The sequence below is a fragment of the Ammospiza nelsoni genome, chromosome 27, assembly GCF_027579445.1.
Source record: "Ammospiza nelsoni isolate bAmmNel1 chromosome 27, bAmmNel1.pri, whole genome shotgun sequence".
In the NCBI taxonomy this organism is placed as follows: domain Eukaryota; kingdom Metazoa; phylum Chordata; class Aves; order Passeriformes; family Passerellidae; genus Ammospiza; species Ammospiza nelsoni.
The window spans coordinates 6,018,079-6,044,021 of record NC_080659.1 but is presented as its reverse complement, the minus strand read 5'-3'; the positions used below and the strand labels follow the sequence as shown (position 1 = coordinate 6,044,021).

At 51.5% G+C, this 25,943-nt stretch overlaps 2 protein-coding genes across 2 annotated transcripts; both read right to left on the bottom strand.

Moving 5' to 3' along the window:
• Positions 1-14: 14 nt before the first annotated feature.
• GDF15 (growth differentiation factor 15) lies at positions 15-1,774 on the bottom strand. Its single transcript, XM_059489599.1, has 2 exons — positions 1,468-1,774; positions 15-808 (listed from the first exon to the last, which is right to left on the bottom strand). The coding sequence occupies exons 1-2, from the start codon at positions 1,772-1,774 to the stop codon at positions 15-17; spliced, it is 1,101 nt and encodes a 366-aa protein (XP_059345582.1).
• A 12,455-nt stretch (positions 1,775-14,229) lies between these two features.
• Positions 14,230-25,666, bottom strand: PGPEP1 (pyroglutamyl-peptidase I). Its single transcript, XM_059489568.1, has 5 exons — positions 25,565-25,666; positions 22,941-22,993; positions 17,132-17,248; positions 16,132-16,364; positions 14,230-15,409 (listed from the first exon to the last, which is right to left on the bottom strand). The coding sequence occupies exons 1-5, from the start codon at positions 25,596-25,598 to the stop codon at positions 15,217-15,219; spliced, it is 630 nt and encodes a 209-aa protein (XP_059345551.1). The 5' UTR covers positions 25,599-25,666; the 3' UTR covers positions 14,230-15,216.
• Between the last annotated feature and the right edge of the window lie 277 nt (positions 25,667-25,943).

Below are 25,943 nucleotides of genomic sequence, written 5' to 3'. Positions count from 1 at the left end.
CGGAGCTGCAGCTGTCAGGCACAGTGGCACCCGGTGACCAGCATGTCCTCGAAGAGGCTGGACACCAGCCTGCCCTGCCCGTCCAGGTGCATCAGCACCATGGGGTCGTAGCCGGCGGGGACGCAGCAGGGAGGAGGCGCCGCCTTGGACAGGGAGTGCACCCGGGACTGGATCTGGGCGTGCATGCTGGCCGGTTTGTAGTTGTGCGGGCAGGAGCCCTCGCAGAACCGCATGTGGTAGCTGCTGGGGGCGACCACCCAGTCGGCCCAGCCGATGTCCTGGAAGGAGACCCGCAGCGACTTCAGGCAGCACCTCCCGTCGCCCTTCCCGCACTCCTCCTGCAGCCCCCGGGCTCGCCTGGCCGCCCGGGCTGCTGTCTCCAGGGTTCGCACCTCCAGCTCCAGCGTGTTGCCCTCGGAGGTGGCCAGGGCTGCCGAGACGTCGGCGCTGAACTCCAGCTGCAGGCGCAGCGAGGGCTCGGGCCCGGCCAGCCAGGGCCGGACGGCTCCTGTCAGGTCCAGAACGAGGGAATCCCGCAGATCCTGGCTCTGCAGCACCTGGGGGGTGTCCCCAGCCCCCGGCAGGGCGGAGACGGTGACCCGAGGTGGCACCGAGGCGCCGGGAGGGGACAGCGGCCGCCGGAGGAGCTTCAGCTCCGCCCGCACCACGCGGAGCCGCCGCTGGAAATCCGCGGTGCGGGACAGCAGCAGGCGGTAGCGGTGGGGACCGAGGGGCTCCCGCTGTCCCTGCGCGTCCCGGTGGCCTGGAGGGTCCTGGTGTCCCTCGGGGACGTCCAGCCAGGGCAGCACTGCGGGGACAGAGGTGACAGCTGATGTAAGAGACGGGAATTCCTCATCAGCCCAGCCTTGGGATCAGCTCCAGCCTTTGCTTGCGGGGAATCACCCACACCCTGAGGGGTGCTGGAAATTCCGACATCCCATCCATTCCTGGCTGGAGCGTCTCAGCTCTCCCGGTGCCAGAAAAGGAGTCCCAGGACCCACCCAGCCCCCGACCGTCCCCAGCCGGCCCAAGCAGCAGGAGGGGATTATTTAAATTAATTTAAATTTAAATTTTAATATAAATTAACTTATTTAATTATTTAAATGCCCTCCCAGACGCAGACAAACCCCCGAACTGGGGCAGAAGCTGGGGATCGGGGGGATGGCGCCCCACTTCCCCCTCCCGCTCGCCCCCAAACCCCTCCAGCCGCACTCCGAGCCCCGAGCCGGCTGATCGAACCTTCCATCCCCAAACCCGCTGATTTTTTGTGGTTTTAGGCACAGCGGCTCCAGCGCGGCTCGTCCCCAGTTCCAGGGCGGAGGAAGGAGCGGGGTAAGGAGCGCGGCACGGTGCTGCATGCCCGGTCATGTCCCGGGACAGCGGGGTGACATTCCCGAGGCCGGGACGCGCTGGGACATGCGGGGGGCCATGAGGGCCGGGGGGTGACACCGAGCCGCGGCCACTTACGGGTGGGGGTCAGGCGGTGCAGCCTGGGCACGGCTTCCTCCTCTCCCTCCTCCTCCTCCTCCTCCCGGCTCCGGTTGCCCGCCAGCTCCGCCGCTGCCCGCCGGTAGAGCCGCTGCGCTCTCTGGATGCTCTCCGGGTCCGGCCGGTGCCGGATGGCGGGGGGAGCCGCCATCCCCAGCCGCTCCAGGATCGCCTTTTTGACGGCCTCCAGCTGCAGCCTGTCCTGGTCCCACGCGTGGGGCCGGCAATGCGCGGCCCGCAGCAGCAGCAGGAGCTGCAGGCAGGTGAGGGCGGCGATCCGCGGCATCGCTCCCCTCATCGGCATCCTGCAGGGATCCGGGGCGGGATTCCCACTCCTCTGCAAGGGCCGGACGTGCTGTGGCCGGCGGGGGAATGAATGAAGAGGAGCAGACCTGGCTTTATAGGAGCCGAACTTTGCCCGCCCTCCCCCGAGGGTGACGCCGGAGAGAACTCCCAGCAGGAATTTCTCCTCTCCTCTCCTCTCCTCTCCTCTCCTCTCCTCTCCTCTCCTCTCCTCTCCTCTCCTCTCCTCTCCTCTCCTCTCCTCTCCTCTCCTCTCCTCTCCTCTCCTCTCCTCTCCTCTCCTCTCCTCTCCTCTCCTCTCCTCTCCTCTCCTCTCCTCTCCTCTCCTCTCCTCTCCTCTCCTCTCCTCTCCTCTCCTCTCCTCTCCTCTCCTCTCCTCTCCTCTCCTCTCCTCTCCTCTCCTCTCCTCTCCTCTCCTCTCCTCTCCTCTCCTCTCCTCTCCTCTCCTCTCCTCTCCTCTCCGCTGGGATTTCCGACAGCAGCTCCGAGAGAGCTGCAGCGGGTGATGTCTAAGCTGGTTTGCAGCTGCGGAGATTTAAAAAAAATCTGGAATATTCCTTTTCGGACCCAAATATTTCCCTTCTACCTGCGGTTTTCCCCAGGGATGGCGCGGCTCGGGGAATGCCCTGGGGGTGATGGAGAGGGGATGATGTGCGGGGCGGGAGCATCCCGAGCGCGGGTTTCCCATCCTCGCACCCTCAGCCAGCTCTCCTGGCCTGTTATCGGGTCGCCGTTATCGCGATCCGCCCCTTCCCAAATCCCGGCGGAGCGGGGATGGGGCGGGCGGGCGGAGCGGGGGAAGAACCGGGACCGGACCTCGTCCCACCGGCCAGGTGAGGCCGGGGGATGGCTCCGGTGAGCCCGGATCCTTCTGAGGCAACCGAGGCCGGGGTTACGTCATCCCGAAGGGCGGCAGCCGGGACGGAGCCGGGCACGCCGGTGGCACGGAGCCAGCGGGGCCACGTGTGCCGGGCAGAGCCGTGCCAGAGCCGTGCCAGAGCGGGGCTGGGCAGGGGAATCCGGGGGCCGGCACGGCACCGCCCCTCTCCCCGCTGCTCCTCAGGGATGCTTGGAGCAGGAAAACGTGAGCGGAGGGATGAGGAGCTGCCGGTGGCGGGAGGGAACGGGCCGGGCCCCCGGGGCAGGCGAGGCCATTCCCGGTGTCCCGAGGTCCGTCCGAGCGCCCGGGATCCGGCTGTGCTCCCGCCGGAGAAACGGGAGCTAATCCCGTGATTTAGGGCTGTCTGTCCCGCTCCAATCCCGTGATTTAGGGCTGTTTGTCCCGCTCCAATCCCGTGATTTAGGGCTGCCTGTCCCGCTCCTCCGCCGGACTCGCTCCAGCCCTGCCCCGGCTTTTCTCACCCGGGTCCTCAAGGGGTTGCCTGAGGGAAAGCCTAAAACACGGGAAAGAAATTGTACCCTAAAACACGGGAGAAGTTTCCGCTAAAACACGGGAAAAGTTTCACCCTAAAACACGGGGAAGGATTTTCACCCTAAAATATGGGAGAGAAATTTCACCCTAAAACACGGAAAGAAATTTCACCCTAAAACACGGGGAAGAAGTTTCACCCTAAAACATGGGAAAGGAGAAGTCTGTCGGGATGACCGGGGTCATGTGAAGGGGATTGCCCCGGTCCTGGCTTTGCTGCCCTGCTCTGGATCCGTCCTTGCAGCAGGATGGGTGAGGAGGAGCAGGAATCCCCCAGGCCCCCTCCCCATTTCACTGCTTTTCCCTTCCCACCCTGGAAGGAAACCCCACCTGTGGCTCACAGGGACACCTCAGGTTTGTCTCCAGGGTTTTGTCCCGTGTGGGACATCACCCATCACCCTCCAGCAGCTGGGCAGGGATGAGCTCCCCTCCTGGAGCACCTTCCCACAGGGAATTCCCAGAGCCCCGAGCCTGCTGTGATTCCTGTCCCAGGGATTTCATCATCCGGGGGGACTGCAGCCCTCCAGCCCCCCAAATCCAGGGGGAAAAGGAGAGGGAGCATCACCCCAGGATGGCACAAGGGCAGAACCACCACACCACACACCATTCCCTTCCCTCTGACATCTCCATGCCCACACCAGCCCCTCCACCATGCCCAGGGCGCCAAATGTGCTGATCCAGACCCAAAATGGAGCCCTTGGCGTGTCTGGGTGCAGGAAGAGGCCCCGACCTCCCCAGTGACATTGAGCAAGACCCGTCAGAAGCCCCGAAATCCCAAAGTTCTGCTTTTGCAATGGATTTTCTGCGAGCCCCACATCCAGGAGTGACGCACTCCCGGAGCAGCAAAGGTTGCTGGAGCCGGATGTTTTCCCCCAGAGGCGCCAGCAGTGGAAGCCAGAGATTTACAGGGCCATAAAAGAGGGATTTTGGGAGCAGAGGTTTGATCCTGAGCGAGGGATGATGAAATGTCCCAGCGTGTCCTCACCAGCCTGCGAGAGGAGATTGCGCAGCCTCTGCATCCCACGTTTCCTCAGCTCTTCCTGGACTCACTCAGGGCTGGGAGGTTCCTGGGGGCCTTTTCCCAGCAGGATGAAGGTTCCTCTCCAATTAATGCATCCCATGAGGGTCCCTCACCTCAGCAAAGCTCTCCTGGCGTGGATCTGGAGCAGGGGATTGCTGCTCCCAGGGAAGGAGCAGCAGGGATGGGCTGAGGGTGAGCAGGATGGAGCTCTGGGAAGTCCAGGAGAAGCTCCAGTTTCTACACTGGAAAGATGTAGAAGTGCCCAAGGCCAGCTTGGTTGGGGTTTGGAGCACCCTGGGAAGTCCAGGAGAAGCTCCATTTCCACACTGGAAAGGTGTGGAAGTGTCCAAGACCAGCTTGGATGGGGTTTGGAGCACCCTGGGACAGTGCAAGGTGTCCCTGCCCACGGCAGGGATGAGCTTTAAGGTCCCTTCCAAGAAAACCATTCTGTGATTCCAAACAAATCACGTTTTTCCCTTCTCCAGACGCTGGTCCTGGTAAGGACTCAGAGCAGGAGGCTCCAGAGGGCTCCAGCTCCCCAAAATGCAGAAATCCCCCTCAGCTGCCCGAGCTGGCAGAAAATGTGGGGTTTTTTTGCAGAGCTCCTTACCGCAAGCAGCAAGAGGGGAAGTGCTGCCTTCCAGGTTTTAGGGCTCTCAGTTCCTCACAGCTGTTGAGCAGAGGATCCCCAAAAAGTGCCCAGAGACCTCTGGGAATTGGTGGCATCACCCCTGGGAGCGACAGAACGGGATCAGGTCCTTCCCACACCCTGCAGGAGCTCAGTGCTCCCCAAAACCACTCAGGCTGAGCAAGGTGGGCGCTGCAGGGGGGAGGTTCCCTGGGAAAAAGGCAGTTCGTGGTTTCTCATGGTGTTTTTAAAACAAAAGGACAAAAAGGGCTGGCTGCTGCTTCCAGCACGTGGAGCTCCAAGCAGCTCGTGGGGCTTCAGGGGAAGCTGGAGGCTCCAGGAATTATTTGGGGCGGGAAACCTCAGGTGGGATTTGCTTCATCCCACCTCAATTCAGGGCTGGAGAGGGGCACAGAGGGATGGGATTCAGGGCTGGAGAGGGGCAGGATTCAGGGGCAGGATTCAGGGACAGGATTCAGGGACAGGATTCAGGTGTGGAGAGGGGCACAGAAGGATGGGATTAGGGCTGGAGAGGGGCAGGATTCAGGGGCAAGATTCAGGCTGGAGAGGGGCACAGAGGGGCAGGATTCAGGTGTGGAGAGGGGCACAGAGGGATGGGATTCAGGGCTGGAGAGGGGCAGGATTCAGGGACAGGATTCAGGGACAGGATTCAGGGACAGGATTCAGGTGTGGAGAGGGGCACAGAGGGATGGGATTCAGGGGGGCTGTCCCTCTGCAGGATTCAGGGCTGGAGAGGGGCACAGAAGGATGGGATTCAGGCCTGGAAAGGGGCAGGATTCAGGGACAGGATTCAGGGGCAAGATTCAGGCTGGAGAGGGGCACAGAGGGGCAGGATTCAGGTGTGGAGAGGGGCACAGAGGGATGGGATTCAGGGCTGGAGAGGGGCAGGATTCAGGGACAGGATTCAGGGACAGGATCCAGGGCTGGAGAGGGGCACAGAGGGGCAGGATTCAGGGCTGGAGAGGGGCAGGATTCAGGGACAGGATTCAGGGACAGGATCCAGGGCTGGAGAGGGGCACAGAGGGATGGGATTAGGGCTGGAGATGGGCAGGATTCAGGGACAGGGTCCAGGGACAGGATTCAGGGCTGGAGAGGGGCACAGAAGGATGGGATTAGGGCTGGAGAGGGGCAGGATTCAGGGGCAGGATTCAGGGCTGGAGAGGGGCACAGAGGGGCAGGATTCAGGGCTGGAGAGGGGCAGGATTCAGGGACAGGGTCCAGGGCTGTGTCTCTGCTGCCAGCTGGGATGGTTGGGAAGGCACAGCCCCAGTTTTCCCAGCGCTGGCTGCTGTCAGGACACATCAGCCGAGCGGACACTGAGGTGACCTTTGGATGTTTCCAAATCAAAGCCAACCACGATGGCTCAGCAAGAAAAAAAAAACCAGCTTTTGCCCCGCCACAGCAGGAATCACATTTTTCTCTCTTGATGCCGCCAGTTTACGGCATCTCCCAAAAATGAGACTTCTGCTCCACTTGGACAAAGAAATTCCTGCCTGGGCTGCACCCACGGTCAAAGATTAACTCGGATTCCCAACCCCCTCAGGCCCGGGAAGGGCAGGAAATGCCTCTGGTCCCACCACCAAAAATGGAAATGTGCCTTGGGAAGGGCTCATCACCCCACGAGCACCTTCCCCTCTCCTCGGAGATGCTCTGGCACCGGGGTGTTTGTGCTTCCTGAGGGGCAGCACGCAGGGATTTCCTCCAGGGATTTACTCCAGGCTGGAGCCACGGTGCTGGCTGGGAACTGGACAAGGGAATCCCACCCTGCAGCACAGAATATAGAGAATATAGTGAATACTGAGAATGTAGAGAATATTGAGAATATAGAAAATATAGAGAATATAAAGAATATATAGAATATAGAGTATAGAAAATATAGAGAATATAAAGAATATATAGAATATAGAGTATAGAAAATATAGAGAATATAGAGAATACAGAAGATATAGAGAATATAGAGAATACAGAAAATATAGAGAATATAAAGAATATATAGAATATAGAGAGAACAGAAAATATAGAGAATATAGAGATACAGAAAATATAGAGTATATAGAGAATACAGAGGACATAGAGAATACAGAAAATATAGAAAATAGAATATAGAGAATATTGAGACTATAGAAAATATAGAAAAGAGAATACAGAGAATATAGAAAACATAGAGAATATAGAGAATATTGAGAATATAGAGAATACAGAAAATATAGAGAATATAGAGGATATAGAGAATACAGAAAATATAGAGAATATAGAAAATACAGAAAAGAAAATACAGAGAATATGGAGAATGTGGAGAATATAGAGAATAGAATATAGAGAATATCCTACAGAGAATATAGTGAATATAGAGGATATAGAGAATATAGAGAATGTAGACAATACAGAGAATATAGAGAATAGAATACAGAGAATAGAATACAGAGAATATAGAGAATATCCTATAGAGAATATAGTGAACATAGAGGATATAGAGAATATAGAGAATTCAGAGAATATCCATCTGTAGCTCCTGGATGCGGGCAGGGAGGGGAAGGCACGCTGAGCAGAGAGAGAGAAGCTTGAAAGCTGCCAGCACAGAGTTCCCATCCCTGGAGGGGATAAAGGTGTGGATGTGACAACTGGGGACATCATTTATGGGTAAGGATGTGGATGTGGCACCTGGGGACAGGATTTAGGGGTAAAGGAGTGGATGTGACACCTGGGGACACCATTTAGGGCGGACAGGGCAACAGGTCTGCACCAACCACCACCTTTAGAACCAATAAAGACGAGAGGACACTCAGAGTCAGAGTCAAACTCTTTTATTTCCTTTGAAACGGGGGCTCAAATCCTCATCACAAAGTCCAGTCTGGCAGTACAAGCTGGGAGCCCGCAGCCCCTCGGGGTCGGGGGCACTGCTGGGGTTTACAAGGCACTGCAAGAACACGACAGGAACCCCAAAGGGCCGGGAGTGGCGCCCCGGGAGCCCCGAGGAGCGCGAGGGGACACCTGAGACGCTCACGCGGACACCGGGCGGCTCCACCGGGGACACGCGGGGCTGGGGAAGGGTCGGGACGAACAGCGCGCCCCTAAAGGAGACGGCAAAACCATGGGGAATTGGGCTAAAACATCCAAAAACGAGCAAAACCACGGGGGAATTGGGTTAACCCAACCAAAAATGAGCAAAACCATGGGGAATTGGGTTAACCCAACCAAAAATGAGCAAAACCATGGGGAATTGGGTTAAAACATCCAAAAACGAGCAAAACCATGGGGGAATTGGGTTAAAACATCCAAAAACGAGCAAAACCATGGGGAATTGGGTTAAAACATCCAAAAACGAGCAAAACCACGGGGGAATTGGGTTAAAACATCCAAAAACGAGCAAAACCACGGGGGAATTGGGTTAAAACATTCAAAAACGAGCAAAACCATGGGGGAATTGGGTTAAAACATCCAAAAACGAGCAAAACCACGGGGGAATTGGGTTAACCCAACCAAAAACGAGCAAAACCATGGGGAATTGGGTTAACCCAACCAAAAATGAGCAAAACCATGGGGAATTGGGTTAGCCCAACAAAAAATGAGCAAAGCCACCGGGAATTGGGTTAACCCAACCAAAAATGAGCAAAACCATGGGGAATTGGGTTAACCCAACCAAAAATGAGGATGGAGCAGTAAAACCATCAGGAATTGGGGTAACCCAACCAAACATGAGGATGGAACATTAAAATAATCAGGAATTGGGTTAACCCAACCAAAAATGAGCAAAACCATCAGGATTTGGGTCAACCCAGCCAAAAGTGAGCAAAACCCTCAGGAATTGGGTTAACCCAACCAAAAATGAGGATGGAACAGTAAAACCATCAGGAATTGGGTTAACCCAACCAAACATGAGCAAAACAATCAGGAATTGGGTCAACCTAACCAAAAAGTTAAGATGGAACAGCAAAACCCTCAGGAATTGGGTTAACTCAACCAAAAAGTGAAGATGGAACAGTAAAATAATCAGGATTTGGGTTAACTCAACCCAAAGTGAGGATAGAAGAGCAAAATAATCAGGCTTTGGGTTAACACAACCAAAAATGAGGATGGAAGAGCAAAACCATCAGGAATTGGGTTAACCCAACCAAAAGTGAGGATGGAGCAGCAAAATAATCCGTATTTGGGTCAACCAAACCAAAAATGAGGATGGAAGAGAAAAACCATCAGGATTTGGGTTAACCCCACCCAAAAATGAGGATGGAAGAGAAAAATAATCAGGATTTGGGTTAACCCAACCAAAAAGGGAAGATGGAAATTCTGTTTGCTGCCCGTGTGTGTGAGTGTGAGCCCACCTCAGCACTCAGCGCAGCCCCCGAGGAGCACCCAGGGATAAAAATTGGGATTCTCACCAATCCAGGGGTTTCCAGCCCAAATTTCCCACCCCACGCTGGGTAAATCCATCCCCTCCTGCCTCCCACACGTGAGCCCAGCACAGGACAAGGCACTCCCTGATCATCAGAGTAAACATTTGTGATTGAAGAGGCTGGTGCAGGCGAGGACCCAAAGAGGGGATCTGCAGTCCCACGGGGTTTTCTGCAAGGGCAGTGATAATTTCATTTCCCATCATCAATTCCCATACGTGGGGAGGCATTTCCTTCCCTGTTTTGCCTTAAAAATAATCTGGTTTTATTCCCAGGTTTCAGTGAACACCTCGAGGAATTAACAGCTCTGGAGTTTTGGCAGAATTTCCCTTTCAGCACATAAGACACTCATCAGACAGGAATACAAGATTATTTTTTTTTTTTATGAAAAAGTGCACTTTATACTGCAAAAAAATTAGGGATTCTGGTGCAAAAATAAGAAATTCATCTAGATCAAGACAAGTATTTATGGTATCAACAAGTGGGTGGGGGTTCCTCCAAGTCAATAAATTTAGAAAGAGCCTTTGCAACTCTGAAATTCCTATCGTTAAAATAAAATTAAGTCATTAAAATATTATTGGATAAAGTATTAAAGTAAAAGGAGATGAGAGGGAGTTACTTTGGGAAAGGATCTGTACAAACTCATTGCTGACAGCTTCGCCGGCGCTGTGGGGTGAAATCTGGAAATCAGAATAAAAAAAAAAATAGAGAAAACAGTTTTTATGCCTAAAGATCCTGATTTTCAGTCAGATTTTGGACACCACCACTCCCCCCTGCAGCAGCTCCGTGTCTGAGCCTTGGCTGGGGTGAGAAATTCGGGAGAAATCCAGGAACGAAAAGGAATTAACCCTCAACCCCCCATGGCCAGCCCATCATCATCATCATCATCATCATCATCATCATCATCATCATCATCATCATCATCACTGCTGCAGCTCCTGTGGGATTCACCCAGTTCCCTCCTTCCCAGGCTTTTCCCATTTTGGGTTTGAAGAAACTCCTCCTCTTCCTCCTGCAATTCCCAAAAAAATATTCCTAAAAAAATTCCACCCACCAGGGCAAGGAGCCAGAGGAGCCAGGGATGGTTTGGGTTGGGAGGGACCTCAAAGACCACCCAGACCCAAGTCATTTGTTTGAGCATCAGAACAAATTCCGTGGATTTAAAATTGCTTTTTAAACCTTTCCTTACCCGAACCAGCACCCCTGGGACGCTGTGCAGTGTGAGCACCTGGAACAATCCCAATTTCCAGCTGCTGAGGCACTGGGAGGGTCAATGTTCACACAGGGAGGGTTGGATGCTCCATCCACACCTGGCCACAGGTGAGCTCAGCCCCAAGTGGGGATTTTCCAATCCCACGGAGGTGACAATTCCCTCATTCCCTGCCTCAAGGAATGACTCCCTGCCCTGAGCATCACCATCCCCAAAACTCCTGAATTTATCCCAAATTTATCCCAAATTTATCCCAAAGCACAGCAACTTTTTTAGTTTTTTTTTTTTTTAATGCCGTCTCCAAGCCTGCAGGGAATAACTGGAATAACTCTGGGAGCTCAGCAGCCTCTGCCACAACCTTGCCCCAAACCCTCTTCCTCACCTTTCCATCCCTTCCCTCCTCTCCCTCTGCTCGGCAGCTTAGGGGATGCTCCGGGGAAGGTGAATTCCAATTTTCACCCCCAAAAACCCCCCAAAAATCCTTTAACCACCCCAAAGAACCCCTCAGGATGGGAGGGATCCCCAAGGGTCAAATCCCACGGGAATCTGGAGGCCAAGAGCTTCCCAAGCTCCTTTTCCTGAGGTTTTAAATCAGACTTCAAATTTTAATTTTAATTTCCAAATTTTAATTCATCTCCAGGAATCCTGGAGACCAAGAGCCTCCAAAACTCATTTTTCCTGGGATTTTAAAGCAGATTCCCAGTTTTATTTCATCTCCAGGAATTCTTGAGGCCAAGAGCCTCCCAAGCTCCTTTTCCCTGTGATTTTAAATCAGATTTCCCAGTTTAATTCGCTTCCAGGGATCCTGGAGGCCAGGAGCCTCCCAAACTCCTTTTTCCTGGGGTTTTAAAGCAAATTCCCAATTTTAATTCACCTCCCACAGCAGCATCCCCCAGCTGGGACATTGCTGAGTCTCTGGAGCTCCCCTGCAGCATTTTGGGGCTGGAACAATTGAATTTTGTCATCCCAACCACGCGGGGCAGACCCTGCTGCAGGCAGAGGAATGGCACCAGACCCTAAATCCAGCAGAACGTCCCCAAATCCTCTCTTCCACACCAAAACTCCTCAGCCCCGTTTCCCCCCTGAACCTTTATTCCCACAGACGGTTTTGCACTCACAGCACCCCAAAATTTCAGATTTTTTTGGACGTTTTCCCCACATTTCAGGCATGGGAATGAGCTCCACCTGAACTTCCTTTTATTCACCAGCACAAAGTTTCTGGGTTGGCAGCAGGTCTCCCAGTCAGTGCAAATTAGCAAATTCTGTTAATTGATGATGTGGAAAGCAAATGGGATTCGGTAAAACATCAGATTTTTGAAGCTCTGCATCAGTTTGATGTCCTACTCCCAAAGAAAAGAGGGATTAGTTTTAGGAAAATAGGAAAAGCTTTGGGAATTGGACCAAAAAAAAAAAAAAAAAAAAAAAAAAAAACAAACCCAACCCCTAAGTATTTAATTTAGGTCATATTAAATAAAATTAGTTTAATGCCATTTTCCCCCAGTTGGGCTACAGGAAATTTCTCTACCACCAAGACACCTTTTATAAACACAACCTCAGGCTAACTTCCCAAAAATCCCCCTAAAAAAAAGGAGTATAAAATAAATTATGTTTTCTAAGGAACTGATCACATGGAGCTTCCCAAACACAGATCAGGAGGAAAAGCAACGCCCAAAATCTTCCCCAAAAAATGGGATTTTTAATGCTGACACACCCAGGGCCCCCAGCAGGCACGGGGATCTTCCCCTGGAACGGCAGGGAGCAGCCAGAGAAATGAATATTTTAATGAATATTTTTAGGTGCTGAGCAGGATTTAATTCCCCAGGCTGAGCAAACCCACGTGGGGAAGCTGCTCTGCCCACGGAGCTGCTGCTGCGTGTGCTGGAGCCTGGGGCAGCAGCACTGCCAGGGGGGACCCCAGAGATGCCAGGGGGGACCCCAGACCCATCCAGGGCACCCCCAGAGCATCCCCAGCACTGCCAGGGGGGACCCCAGACCCATCCAGGGCACCCCCAGAGCATCCCCAGCACTGCCAGGGGGGACCCCAGAGCTGCCAGGGCACCCCCAGACCCACCCAGGGCACCCTCAGAACTGCCAGGGCACCCCCAGACCCACCCAGGGCACCCCCAGAGCACCCTCAGCACTGCCAGGGGGGACCCCAGAGATGCCAGGGCACCCCCAGGGGACCCCCAGACCCACCCAGGGCACCCCCAGAGCATCCTCAGCATGGCAGGGGACCCCCAGACATACAGAGGGGACCCCCAGATCCATCCAGGGCACCCCCAGCACTGCCAGGAGGGGACCCCAGACACACCCAGGGCACCTCCAGACACATTCAGGGCACCCCAGATACACCCAGGGGACCCCCAGAGCACCCTCAGCACTGCCAGGGCACCCCCAGAACTGCCAGGGGGACCCCAGACCCATCCAGGGCACCCCCAACACTGCCAAGGGACCCCCTGATCCATCCAGGTGATCTCCAGAACTGCCAGGGCACCCCCAGACACTGCCAGGGCACCCCCAGACTCATCCAAGGCATCCCCAGAGCACCCCCAGCACTGCCAGGGCACCCCCAGATTCATCCAGGGCACCCCCAGATCCACCCAGGGCACCCCCAACATTGCCAGGGCACCCCCAGACACACCCAGGGGTGCAGAACCAGGGATGGACAGACGGACAGACAGACAGGGAACACCTCACCAGGAGATGCTGATCCCTCCCTGACCCCTCTGTGGGTCCCTGCTGAGATTCCACCCTTGCAATTTTGCTGTAGCCTCACCAATCTGTTGGTTTCCCACCTCCATTTCACCCACAGTGACATCAGAGGTGAATTAATTCAGTTTTTTGCTTGTTTTTCTGGAATTACTCCGTCACCAAACCCCCTGGGACATTTCCTCTTCCCCAAGTTTAGCAGCTAAAAACACCCAGGACAAAAAAACTTCCCACCAACAAAGGAATAAATGCTATGGGGATAAGGAGCTCAACTAATCACAAAAATAAAAATTAAAAAAAAAAACAAAAACAAACTGTGTCAAAGCATGAAGATTTCAACAAAATATTAAATAAAATAAATTACTAATCAGGAAATCTGACAAGTGCTACCTTGGAGTGGATGGCAATGACAATATCTCCCTTGAAGGCAAATTCCTGGCTGGAGAACTGAGGAGGAATTTCCCTGGGTCCATCCAAACACATCCCCCTGCCCAGGTGCCCTCACTGCAGAGTTTCTGTCCCATCCCGGGGGTTCCAAGGATGGGTTTTGTCACCAGACTTCTCCTGGCAAGCCCAGGGCAGCTCTCACTGAGAGTTACAATAGCAGAGCCAGTCAGCACCAGAGAAATTCAAAACCACGGGGTTTAAAAACCTTTAAAATGTTTAAAATGCTGTTTATAGATATATTTCTATCTATTTGTAAAAGCATCACAGACCTCTCCGTCCACGTGGCCTCTCCACGAGGCCTCAGCTCCCAGGTCCGGTGTCTGGTCCTGCTCCAAATCCAGCTGGGTTTCCTTGCTGCAATCTCAAAATTTGGCAGCAAATCTCCCCACAGGACCAGCATCGCCTGCCGAGGCCCAAGAGAATCCCTGGGGAAACCCCCAGGAGCAGCCAGAACCACTTCTGAGCCCTCCCATTGGGAGGGGACACCAGGAAAGAGCCTGGAATCCTCACTCTGAGCAGAATTCCTGAATTTCAAATAATTCCCTCTGCTTCCCAGGCAGCGGGATTGGGTTTGAAGAGCTGAAATTTGATTTTTTTTTTGCAGGGATTTTGAAGACTTCCATCTGCATTTTTATGCCCCCACTCAAACCCAGGTGGGACTGGGATCTCAGTTCAACGTTGCTCTCCTAACCTGGAGCACGACGGGGGGAATTTGCAGCTGGGGAAATTATAAATTACTGAACCTTCACCTCAAAACCAGCATGGAGCACCAGGATAAAGATCTCCCGTGGGGAAAGTGGCCCTCAGCAAAGCTCTTTATCCATCAGTGATTGGTTTTGGACACATTTGAACCGAGGTGTTTGGTACAGGAGGCCCTTGAGGAAGGGAGGCGGCCAAGAGGGAAAAAGAGATTTGGAAAGGTTTAGAATCAGGCTCCAAAAATTAAAAATAAAAAAAATCCAGCTGGATTTGGGTTCCAAAAGGATCCCAAACACATCCCTTCTACTGCAGCTAAGCAGCCTGAGGTGTCTGGAGGGGGTGGAGAGAGGAATCAGTGCCCAAAATCATTTTCCATTCCAGCCGAGCAATTCCAGGCTCCTCATGCCCACCAAACTCTGCTTTCCATGCCAACCCCACAGCTCCAGCTGTGCTTCCACACCATCACCTTGAATTTGGGTCAGGAGAGGGGGAAACAAACCCAAAACCACCTGGAAGCAAACCTTTCATGTCAAGAATGAGCCACAAGAGGGTTGGGTGAGCTGGCCCAGGTGAGGAACAGCACAAATCCCTCAGGAATCAGGAGCTGCAGGTGTCCTACAGAAGAGATTCTGAATCCTTTGTTGCTCAGGCTGGAGCTCACAGATTCAACAACAACAAAAAAAAGTTAATTTCTAAGCAGAATTTGTAGAATTTTCCTTTTTTTTTTCTGTTTTTTTTTTTTTTTTTTTTGACGTCTCCAATTCTGGGTCTGGAACTGTTGCTTGATTTATATTTTTTTTCCCCCCAATACTTCATCAGAGCAGGGAAAAATTTTTGGAAGTGCAATACTAGGAGAGCTCCTGGCCAGGCTGCTCAGTGTTCATGCTGACAATTGATTTTGTCTTCAGAGTGCTCCAAAAAATCCAGCATTTCCTCTATGATGGCCTGCAGGGCCCGGCCCAGCTGTTCTGCAGAGTAAGGTTTCCCCAGAGGAGGCACGTGGACAAACGCTGACCTCCCATGGCTCTGGTACAAGGAGGTGTAGTAGGTGAAGTCACACAGGTACCTGCAACACAAAACCAGGGGTTATTCAGTGAAAAATTAGGGAAAAAAACAGATAAAATGAGCTGTGAGGTCCCCATCGTTCAGCATCATGGTGGCACCCTGGGGTTTAGGGGGATGTGAGGCAGGAATTTTTATAAAATTTTAAATATACATTATTATATATAAAATATATATTTTTATATATATTTGTATCTATAGAGAGGGATTTAGGGATTTATATAATTTTTTTTTAAATCTATGTATATATATATATATATATATATATATATATATATATAGGGATTTAGGGCGTTGTGAGGCAGGAATTTTTATAAAATTTTAAATATACATTATTATATACAAAATATATATATTTTTAATATACATATAGGGATTTGGTGATTTATATGAAAATATATATTTTTATACGTATTTATATATATATAGGGATTTAGGGGGATGTGAGGCAGGAATTTTTATAGAATTTTATATATACATTTTAATATATACATTTTAATATATTTATAGATAAATATATTTAAATATATAATATAACTATAAATATATTTTATAAATATGTAATATAAATGTAAATATATAACTGGTTGAGGAGGGAACTGAGGCCAGCGGCTGCTCTGCGAACAAGACTCGGTGCTCTGAGGAGCTGCCCACGAGAAAACACCACGAAGGAGTGAAACCCTTGTGATAAGGACACAACAGCGATGAGACGCCAAGGCCCCGTACCTGCCAGCGTCCTTGGAGATGGTGACAGTGACATCCAGGCCCAGGGCACTGACCCTGCTGCTGACGGCGTCCATGTCGATGATGGAGTCGATGCACTCGGGGCCGCCCTCCACGCAGCACTGCGAGCCCGGGCAGAAGCGACAGTTGTCCAGACCCTTGTAGCCCACGTTGTGGCCACACTTCTCCAGGGTGACAGTGGTGGCCATGCCCGACACGCCCACGTGCACCACCAGCTGCCAGGGGACAAGGGACGGGGTTGGGTTGTGCAAAATCCCAATCACAGAATCACAAAATCGCACAATAATGAGGGTGGGAGAGACCTCTAAGGTCATCGAGTCCAATCTGTGCTGGGTGGTAAGAATTGTTTTGATCATTCTCTGAGGTTCAGAGAATGTGGAACCCAGAAATTTTCTTGGGAAGAATTGTGCCTTGCTTTTCTCTGTGAGGAGAAATGTGGGCCTACACACTTGGCCCTGACAGGCCAAGAAGCCAAACACAGGCACAGAAAATGAGATAAGAATTGGTCTGATCATTCTCTGAGGTTCAGAGAATGTGAATCTTAGAAATATTCTTGGGAGGAATTGTGCCTTGCTTTTCTGTGTGCAGAGCAATGTGGGGCTATTTCCTGACAGGCCAAGGAACCAAACACCATCACTGTGGGTGAGCAATCTCCACATTGCATTCTGCTGTGGCACAAACACAGGCACAGAAAATGATAAGAATTGTGTTTTTCCTTTCTCTGAGGTTCAGAGAATGTGGAACCCAGAAATATTCCTGGGAGGAATTGTGCCTTGCAGTGGGCCCTTCACACCCACTGCTCCTGGGAGCCGCAGCACTCCCAGCTGTAAAATCCTACAAATTTCTCACCACAAAAGAGGAAAAAATCCAGCCAGGACTGCCAGGCTGAGGGAATAAATGAAAAAGGAGACTTCCCATGGTGCCCACTGCAGGTTCCAACCCTTGGCTGGGTGGTTTTTTCCTCCTCGCTTTACTCACTCACCTGGGGACTGTGCTTCTTCCACAAGGCAGGAATGAGTCTCTGCACGGTCTGGTACTCAACAGGGACCTCATAGACGTGCAGATCCACGTCATCCCTCAGCCCCAGCTTCTCCAGCTCCTGAAAGCACCAGCAAAGCAAAACCAAGATGGTCAGACACAGATGAGCAGAGGATTTACTCCTGGAAGGTTCAATGGCAGAGTGAGGAATTAACACACAGTTTACACCAGGTTGTGTGAGCTCATAAACAGCACCTGCAGTGAGTTCACAGCAATGTAAAAAACCCCAAACCCATAATGGCAACAACAAAGACATCTCCCCACCTGCGTGCAAGCAGAGTTTCACCCACAGAACCGTTTGTGTGGCTCTGATGTGTGTGTGACACAGAAATCAACATTTAACTGACAAGAGTTCCAGCAGCACCCACGCTGCCAGGGAAGCCTTGGCTCTGATATTTATAGAGGGAGACTGTCACAATCCTGCTCCTTCCAAAAAAATGACAATGTGGGGAAGGTGGAACTGGCAGGGTTTCATCCATCACCCAGGGCTGCTGGCCTGCAGAGGAATCTCACATTTATTCCCAGATAAAGAGCTCTCAGGGCTGGGGTGGTTCAGCTAACCCTGTAAACGATTCCTCCCTCTCTGCCATGAAAACATCCCAAATATCCTGGCAATAAACGGAGCCAATTTCCTCCAAACCTTTTAAAAAACAAAGTGGCAGTTAAATACCTTACAAAGACTTTAAAACCAGAGGAAAGGGTTTGGTTTTTTTCTCCCCAGTGTTTCTGACAGGAAAGCACTGTTGGATCCCAAAATTGGGAGTTCCCCCTGCCCACAGGTTCTCCAGTAAAAGCCATCAAAGGACATTTCAAAATATTCCTGAATTTATCTCTGTTCCAGGTTTGGATTCGGTCACCAGAGCCACGAGCTGCTCTTTGAAGCAATCCTCAGGTTTTGTTTTCCTCCTTGCAGATCAGCTGTTCTCACTCTCCAACCTTGTATTCCCCCAGGTTAGAAATTAAAAATTAAAGGCACTTGAAAGGAGAAGACAAGTTGAGGTTTGAGGCCTCCCCCATTTAAACATGAGCAGTGTCTTGCCATCGTTTTTCTGTGTTTTCATCAGCATGAGTGGTTTTCTACTGAGGGAAAAAACACCTTTCACACTTGTACAGCCAAACCACAGGGATGTAACAAGATTTAAGATAACTAAAACGGCCAGAAAGGCCAAAGTGACACTTTGAGAGAGCAGCAGATATGAGCAAGGATGATAAATCACAGGCTCTGGCTCCCAGGGCAAGGCTGATATTAAAGCCTGGCTGTATTGATTAGTGTCTGGCACACTCAGACATTCATTAGCACAGCTGGACGGAAGGGATGCACAAATCTGCACAAATCTGCCTTCAAAACCTTACCTGGAGCCTCAATAAAGGAGTTTACAGATGAGAGTGCTCAACCACCAGCCAGCCTCCTCAGGAGGAGAACAAACACTTTTTAAGAGTGTTAATAATAATGAGAAGTGATGCTCCTGAAGGTGAAGGGTGGGGAAGGAAAGAGCTCCTGGGGATGGGTTTGGTGGTGGGGATTAAAAAACAGCTTCTAGGGATGGGTTTGATGGTGGGGATTGGGAAGGAAAGAGCTCCAGGGGATGGGTTTGGTGGTGGGGATTCAGGAGGAAAGAGCTCCTGGGGATGGATTTGATGGTGGGGAAGGGAAGAGCTCCTGGGGATGGATTTGGTGGTTGGGATGAGAAGAGCTGCTGGGATGGATTTGATGGTGGGGAAGGGAAGGAAAGAGCTCCTGGGGATGGATTTGGTGGTTGGGATGAGAAGAGCTGCTGGGATGGATTTGATGATGGGGAAGGGAAGGAAAGAGCTCCTGGGGATGGATTTGGTGGTTGGGATGAGAAGAGCCGCTGGGATGGATTTGATGGTGGGGATTCAGAAGGAAAGCGCTCCTGAGGATGGATTCGATGGCGGCAAGTTTTGCTGGACGAAAACAGAACCCTCCAGCCACTTAAACCTTAACTTTACCAAGCCCCAACTTTTCCTTTACCCAGGCCCAGCGCTCCATAATGAAGATGTTTGTGACCTTCCCCCCCTCCCCGAACAAGCTCTGCCCCCCAGCCCTGTCCACCTGACAACCAGAGCACACAGAACATGTGTGACCCATTCCCTGACCCCTGCACAATGCTGCTCTTTGTGAGCCTCTAATATCCTTATCAGGTCTGTCTAGACACCCTGACAGCAATTGTCCTTCCTAATGTCAAAATGCACTCTGACCCCTCTCCTCCTCCTCCTCAGCCTGAAGCACTTTGGGGGGATGAAGGAGCCCAGCAGCTTCACAGCCCACAGGTCACACCTGTGTCCACACCTAAGTCAAAGCAGGGAGGGCAGAAAACCAGATTACAAAACCTCATTTCAGTGATTTCTTCTTGAAAGTCCCTCCCCAGCAAAAGTTGCACCCAAGGAAAAAAAAAATTAAAATCCTGAACTGAAAATTAAAATTATGAAAACTCAAAACAGCAAACCCAAATTAACACAGAGTGGTTTTGCTGTGAGCCTTAAAATAAGGCAGAAAGGAGTTTTTCTTCCTGCTGGTTTTATAGGAAAGCTTTCCCCCGTGAGTAAAAACCCAAACATTTCATTGGGTTTTTTTTTTTTTTGGGTGAAATTTCGAAACTTTTCATTTCAGCAGCATTATCAGATTGCTGCTGCCACTATTTAAGGTAGCCATGTGTAAAAATCAGTCAGCTTGCAAAACCAGACAGAAATTCACTGCACTTCCAGGGCAAACTCACACCGTGCCCGTGTTCTGTGGGAGAACCCAAATAAAACCAGGAGCAGTGAAAACAGAACAAAAAAAAAAAAAAAAAAAAAAAAAAAAAAAGGAGAGAATTTTATCCTCGGGATGCAGCACAATAAAAGACGTAATAAACCAGAACTAGCCGAGCCCCAGAGCTAGGAAGGATTTAGAAAGATTGTTTAATTGATTTTTGCGCTATTAAAATGCAGATCACAGCGTCTGGGATTCGGGGACTCAGACACGCCTTTGTGTCCCCCGCGCTCCATGGAGTCCCCGTCTGAAAGTTGCACAATGCCCACCTCAGCCCGGCTCAAAGACATGCTGTTCCTTTTTGTCTGGGCCTCTGGGGGCTGAGACGGGGCAAGGAGAGGCAAATCCTCCCCGCTGCCTCCCAGCTGATGTTTTCACTCACAATAATCCCGACACGGAGCCGCCGGTTTGTACTCAAAACATCCTCCAGCTCTGGGTTTGGACACCCAAAACATCACAGATACACTCAAAACATCCCAAATCCACCCCAAAAACATCCTCCAGCTCTGGGTTTGGGCACCCAAAACATCACAGATACACTCAAAACATCCCAAATCCACCCCAAAAACATCCTCCAGCTCTGGGTTTGGGCACCCAAAACATCCCAAATCCACTCAAAACATCCCAATTCTGAGCTTACCCACTCAAAACATCCTCCAGTTCTGGGTTTGGGCACCCAAAACATCCCAAATCCACTCAAAACATCCCAAATTCTGAGCTTACCCACTCAAAACATCCTCCGGTTCTGGGTTTGGACACCCAAAACATCCCAAATCCACCCAAAACATCCCAAATTCTGAGCTTACCCACTCAAAACATCCTCCGGTTCTGGGTTTGGGCACCCAAAACATCCCAAATCCACTCAAAACATCCCAAATTCTGAGCTTACCCACTCAAAACATCCCAATTCTGAGCTTACCCACTCAAAACATCCTCCACTTCTGGGTTTGGGCACCCAAAACATCCCAAATCCACTCAAAACATCCCAATTCTGAACTTACCCACTCAAAACATCCCCAGTTCTGGGTTTGGACACTCAAAACACCCCCAGCTCTTGGTTTGGACACCCAAAACATCCCAAATCCACTCAAAACATCCCAAATCCACTCAAAACATCCCCAGTTCTGGGTTTGGACACCCAAAACATCCCATATCCACTCAAAACTTCCCCAATCCATCCAAAACATCCCCAATTCTCAATTTAGCCACTCAAAACATCCCAAATCCACTCAAAACATCCCAAATTCGGAGTTTAGCCACTCAAAACATTCCCAGTTCTCAATTTAGCCACCCCAAACATCCCAAATCCACTCAAAACATCCCAAATTCTGAGTTTATCCGCTCAAAACATCCCAAATTCTGAGTCTGTCTACCCCAAACATCCCCAGTTCTGAGTTTAGCCACTCCAAGCACCCCCAATTATGAGTTTAGCCACCCAGAACATCCCAAATCCACTCAAAACACCCCCAGTTCTGAGTCTATCCACTCAAAACACCCCCAAATCTGGGTTTACCCCCCAAAACACCCCCAACTCTGAGTTTTGCCATCCCCCAAGCCCCTAAAAATGGATTTTAAACAGAGGGGATGACTTCATCCATCAGCCACACAGCTGAGCAGCCACCAGCGCCCGGAGCTGTTTCTCTTTAGGTTTGTTTATTTTCTTTTCAAGCAACATCTCAACACCCACCACTCCTCCTGCTCCAAAAACACCCTTTTGTCTGTCTCCTCTAAAATAAAAGCAGCTATTTACAACACCAGCAAGAACAAACCAAATCACTGAGCCTCACTTCTGATTTTTAGGAACGTCCTGTGTTTTTGTTCCCACCATCCACAACCTGCATATTCCTCCAAATTTAAATATATTTATTTAATAAATAGATTAAATAAATATATTTAATATTATAAATTAAAATAAATTAAAATTAAACCCAAAATGAAATAAATTCATTCCCAAAAAAGCTCTTGGAGGCAAAGGTTTTGTCTTCTCCCACCAGCCAACGCATCAGGCAGCTGGACACGAGTTGGCTGTAATTGATTAGAGTTTGTGATTTAATTTAAAAGCATTTGGAAGAAGATATTAATCTCAGAGCTCTGAAGGGGAGAGAGACGTGGTGGGGAGAAAAACAGATTTAATTCCCTGGGCAACTGCACTAAAAGGTACCACGGAATTCCCAGGGGCTTTGCCACAAACCCCATCCAGAAGTGACAAAGGAGGAGAAGTGGGATAATGTGGCAGCACCATCCCTGTGAAAAGTGTTTTTACAGCAAAAAAACCCTTAAAAAATAGCTCAATTCCCTCTTTTTGCCTCATTTGAGGGATGCCAGCCTCACCCAGGTGAACTCCTGGGCTCAGGGTGGGATTTTGGGGTGTCCTGTGCACGGCCAGGAGTTGTTGGATTTTTCCCTCTCAGGATATTCCAGATTTTAGGGATGTGCCCAGGCAGGCACAAGTGGAATAAAACTGATTTTCCTGAGCAGGCAGGAAAAGCATTTCTCCCAAATAAAGAAACCCTCCCAAACAGAGAAAGGAGGATCCAGGGGGGAAAATGAGGCAGCTCTGAGTGGGAATCAGACTCTGCCTCTCAACCCCACCAAAGTCTCCTCCCAGGGATGAGCTTGGGTTTAAAGGTGAACCAGCTGGCCCGGGCTCAAGTCAGAAGTGAGAGGAAAACACCCAGACTCGCCTGGGCTGGCTGGTTTGTTTGTCTGGAATCCTCCAGGAAGATTCCACGCTCCCTGCCCCGTTTAGAAAGCACCCAAAGCTGGGAATTCCTGACTTGCCTCAGCTACGTTAACCCAATCCCATTAAAACCCACCAGCTCGGGGGTTGTTTTCTGAGCAGGGAATCAAACATTATCCAGCTGGGTATCTGCAGAGAGCTCCAGGAGAAGCTGTAGGTGATGAAAAGAGCTGAAAGCACAAATTTGTAGGGATTTGTCCTCGATTTTGACACTTCCCAAGAGGGGAATTCAGGGGTTACCTGAACTGCAATCCAGCTGGCGTTCACAGCGTGCTCCCCAAACGGCCCAAACCCTGCAAGAGAGGGAAAATTCACAGATTTGACTCAAGTGGCAAAGAGGTTTGAGCTTTCCTGGAAAAAAAAAAAAAAAAAAAACCAAAAAAAACAAACTCCACTTCTACCTCTCAATCCTTATTTCTTTACACCTGAGTATCAAACAAGGCACCTGCACCGAAATATTTCAACTCCAGCCTTGTACAGTGAAAGAAAACAATAAATTGACTGAAAATAAACTTGTTTTTTTTTTTTTTTTTCTTGGGGAGTAGAATTTTCCTTCCTGCCCAGGTTAGAAAAATTGGTTATCACCAGCTAACTTGCCCGATGGCACAGAATTAGAATCATGATTGGATTTTCTATTCCTGATTGCTTCAGCCCACAGCAGATGCTTCCACAAGCCTGCCTCAAATGTTCCTTCCCCGCTCAGGGTCCTCTCCAAGATCTTCGTTAGCATTAATTACACCTCCCAAGGAAACAAACAGAGCTGTTGACAGCACACCCACAGCCCAGCAAAGGCTACCAGGGTGTCACCAAAACCACTTCCTTCAGCACCTCCAAATTCCTAATGAATAACTTTGGAGTTAACTGGTAATCCATAACACCTTTTTATCTCTTTTTTTTTTTTCTTTTTTCCCCCTGAGCAAGCACACAAAGGTTGGGCAATTTATCTGGGCGTAACGTCGATATGCTTTAATTTCAGATGTCAGCCTTGCCCTCCGAGCCTGCCGCAATTAGGAGACATAAATTCTGCCCAGCCCCTGAAAGGATCCGAGAGGGACCACAAATATCAGCTGACACCTTAATGGAAGTGTGGGGTTTGCCCTTCCCCGGGCTGCACCTCAGCAGGAATTTCCCAAGCGTGGGCTCGTCCACGCCCGCGGATTTCAGCCCGCCTCGCCAAAATAAATATTCCCCACAAAACCCAAAAAGCTGGGGGTGTTTTCCTGCGAGCAGAACTGCAGGGGTGTGAGACAAACCCTGACAGGGGGAAGGAGGCAAATTAATGCCTTGCCAGCTGTTTCTGCAAGTCCCACACGGCTCCCCGGAGCTGAATTCCCAAATAAAGCGTGACGATCCCATAAAAGAAACGAAATCCATGTTTTAGCAATAAAAAGGCTGGAATTCCACAGGTGCCCAGGCACAGGGCAGGATTCCCTGGCTCCAAATTCCAAACCCAAGTGGCACAAGCACAGCTGGGGTTATCCCTGCTCTGGGGAACAGAGGGAACTTTGTGGGCAGCGCATCCAGCCCTGCAAGGCTCATTAGCACTAAACCAGCTGCAGGGATGGCCGTGGGATTATCTCCTTAATGATTCTAAAAAAGAAATTGTGCACAAATAACGTTTATCCTCGGCTACCCGGGCTGGGAACCCACAGGGAACACGACACAATCCCCAGTGCTGAAGGGAATTCCTCCTGACATCCACGGAGTTATCAAATCACAAGGCAACCGCTGCCTTTTCGCAACCAGACTTCACTGAAATTTACCCAAAAAAAAAAAAAAAAAAAAAAGGGAAAAAAAGGAGCGTGGAGGAGCCTGGAGCAGCAGAACGTCTCCTGACGCAAGTTTTCTGTTTAGTCACCGCCGATTTGGGGCTGGGAAAGGCAGGATCTGCCACCTGCTCCCTGCCAAAGGCACTTTCTGCCCGTGGTTACGGCTGCCCCGCTATTCACACGGCCCCGGCTTCAGCTGCTGGGGGAGACCTGAATAGTTGGGGCCAGTTCCCCATTTGTCACAGGGCGGCCTCACCCACAAATCACCCCGGGCTGCCTTTGTACCCCGGGAGGGGCTGACACGGCCGGGGCCTCTCGCTCATTCTTCCCTTCCAGAGCCTCGGGGCTGCCTTGGGGGGCAGCTCCCACACTTTGGGGGGCTCAGGGTGGGGGGCTCAGAGCGGGATCCCCCCCTCCCTGCGCCCCATTAATCCTGCTCCTTGGGGGGATCCGTTCCCTTCTTCTGGTGAAGAGCAAAGCTTTGGGATGGGGTCACATATAGGAAAAGGGGATCCGAGTGCCAGCTGGATGGGTAAATGTTAGGAAAGCCCCTCGCTGCTGTACCCCCCCAGCTCTGACACCCCTGAGCCAAAGCCCCCCAGACTCTGCCCTGCGCCCCATCTATCGCCCCACACTGGGGACAGCCCCCCAAAACAGCCCCCCCAAAACAGCCCCTGCTCCCCATTCAGGCCCCCCCTGATGGGACAGCAGACCCTCCTCACCTTAGGGAGGGGAACCCCCATTATCTCAGGGAAGAGGTCCCCCAAGTGCCCCCTCCAAGCCAAGGGGTCCCCAAAATTCCCGCTCTCGCCCAAATTCCCCATTCCACAGAAGCGCCCCCTCCAAGCCCCCGGTCAATTCGGGGAGGGGTCTCGCCCCTACCCCCAGTCACTTTAATCAGGAAAAGGATCCCCAAAGCCGCTCCTCAGCCCGGAGCAGGGGTCCCCCAGCTGCACCCCCAGACCCTTTAACCCCCCCAGCCCTGCCCTTCCCTGGCAGCCCCCCCTCAAATGGGGAAGGGCTCCCCCAAAGTGCCCCGGCAGGGACGGGGTCCCCCTTCAATCCCCCCGCATTTCCCCTCTCACCGCCCCGTACCCGTCACCACCACCGCCCGCCGCGGCTTCTCCATCGCGGCTCCGTCCCGTCCGTCCCGTCCCGTGTGTGTCTGTCTGTCTGTCTGTCCGTCCGTCCGTCTGTCCGTCCGTCCCGTCCCGCCGCCGCCGCCCCGCACTGAGCGCGGCCCCGCCCCGCGCCGCCCGCCCCGCCCCGCGCCGCCCGGACCCGCCGCTTCCGCCGCCGCGGCGGAAGTCCCACAGCGGGACGGGCCTGGAGCCCTTCCCCCGTTACCGATCACCGGCACCGTCTGTGCGCGGCGCAGCCCGACGGGCTCCCGCTCGCCCGCCTCAGCGGCGGGACTCGGGGGGGGGGGTTTGGTTAAATAAAACGCTCACCCTGAGCCTCGCGGGGTTCGCTG

Excerpts from the sequence above, each read along its gene's own strand:
- GDF15 (XM_059489599.1), bottom strand. The coding sequence starts at position 1,774 with ATGCCGCGGATCGCCGCCCTCACCTGCCTGCAGCTCCTGCTGCTGCTG. Across the intron at positions 809-1,467 it reads GCACCGCCTGACCCCCACCC|TGCTGCCCTGGCTGGACGTC; the intron begins GTAAGTGGCCGC and ends CTGTCCCCGCAG.
- PGPEP1 (XM_059489568.1), bottom strand. The coding sequence starts at position 25,598 with ATGGAGAAGCCGCGGCGGGCGGTGGTGGTGACGG. Across the intron at positions 16,365-17,131 it reads GGAAGAAGCACAGTCCCCAG|CTGGTGGTGCACGTGGGCGT; the intron begins GTGAGTGAGTAA and ends GTCCCCTGGCAG. Across the intron at positions 15,410-16,131 it reads ATCTCCAAGGACGCTGGCAG|GTACCTGTGTGACTTCACCT; the intron begins GTACGGGGCCTT and ends TTTGTGTTGCAG.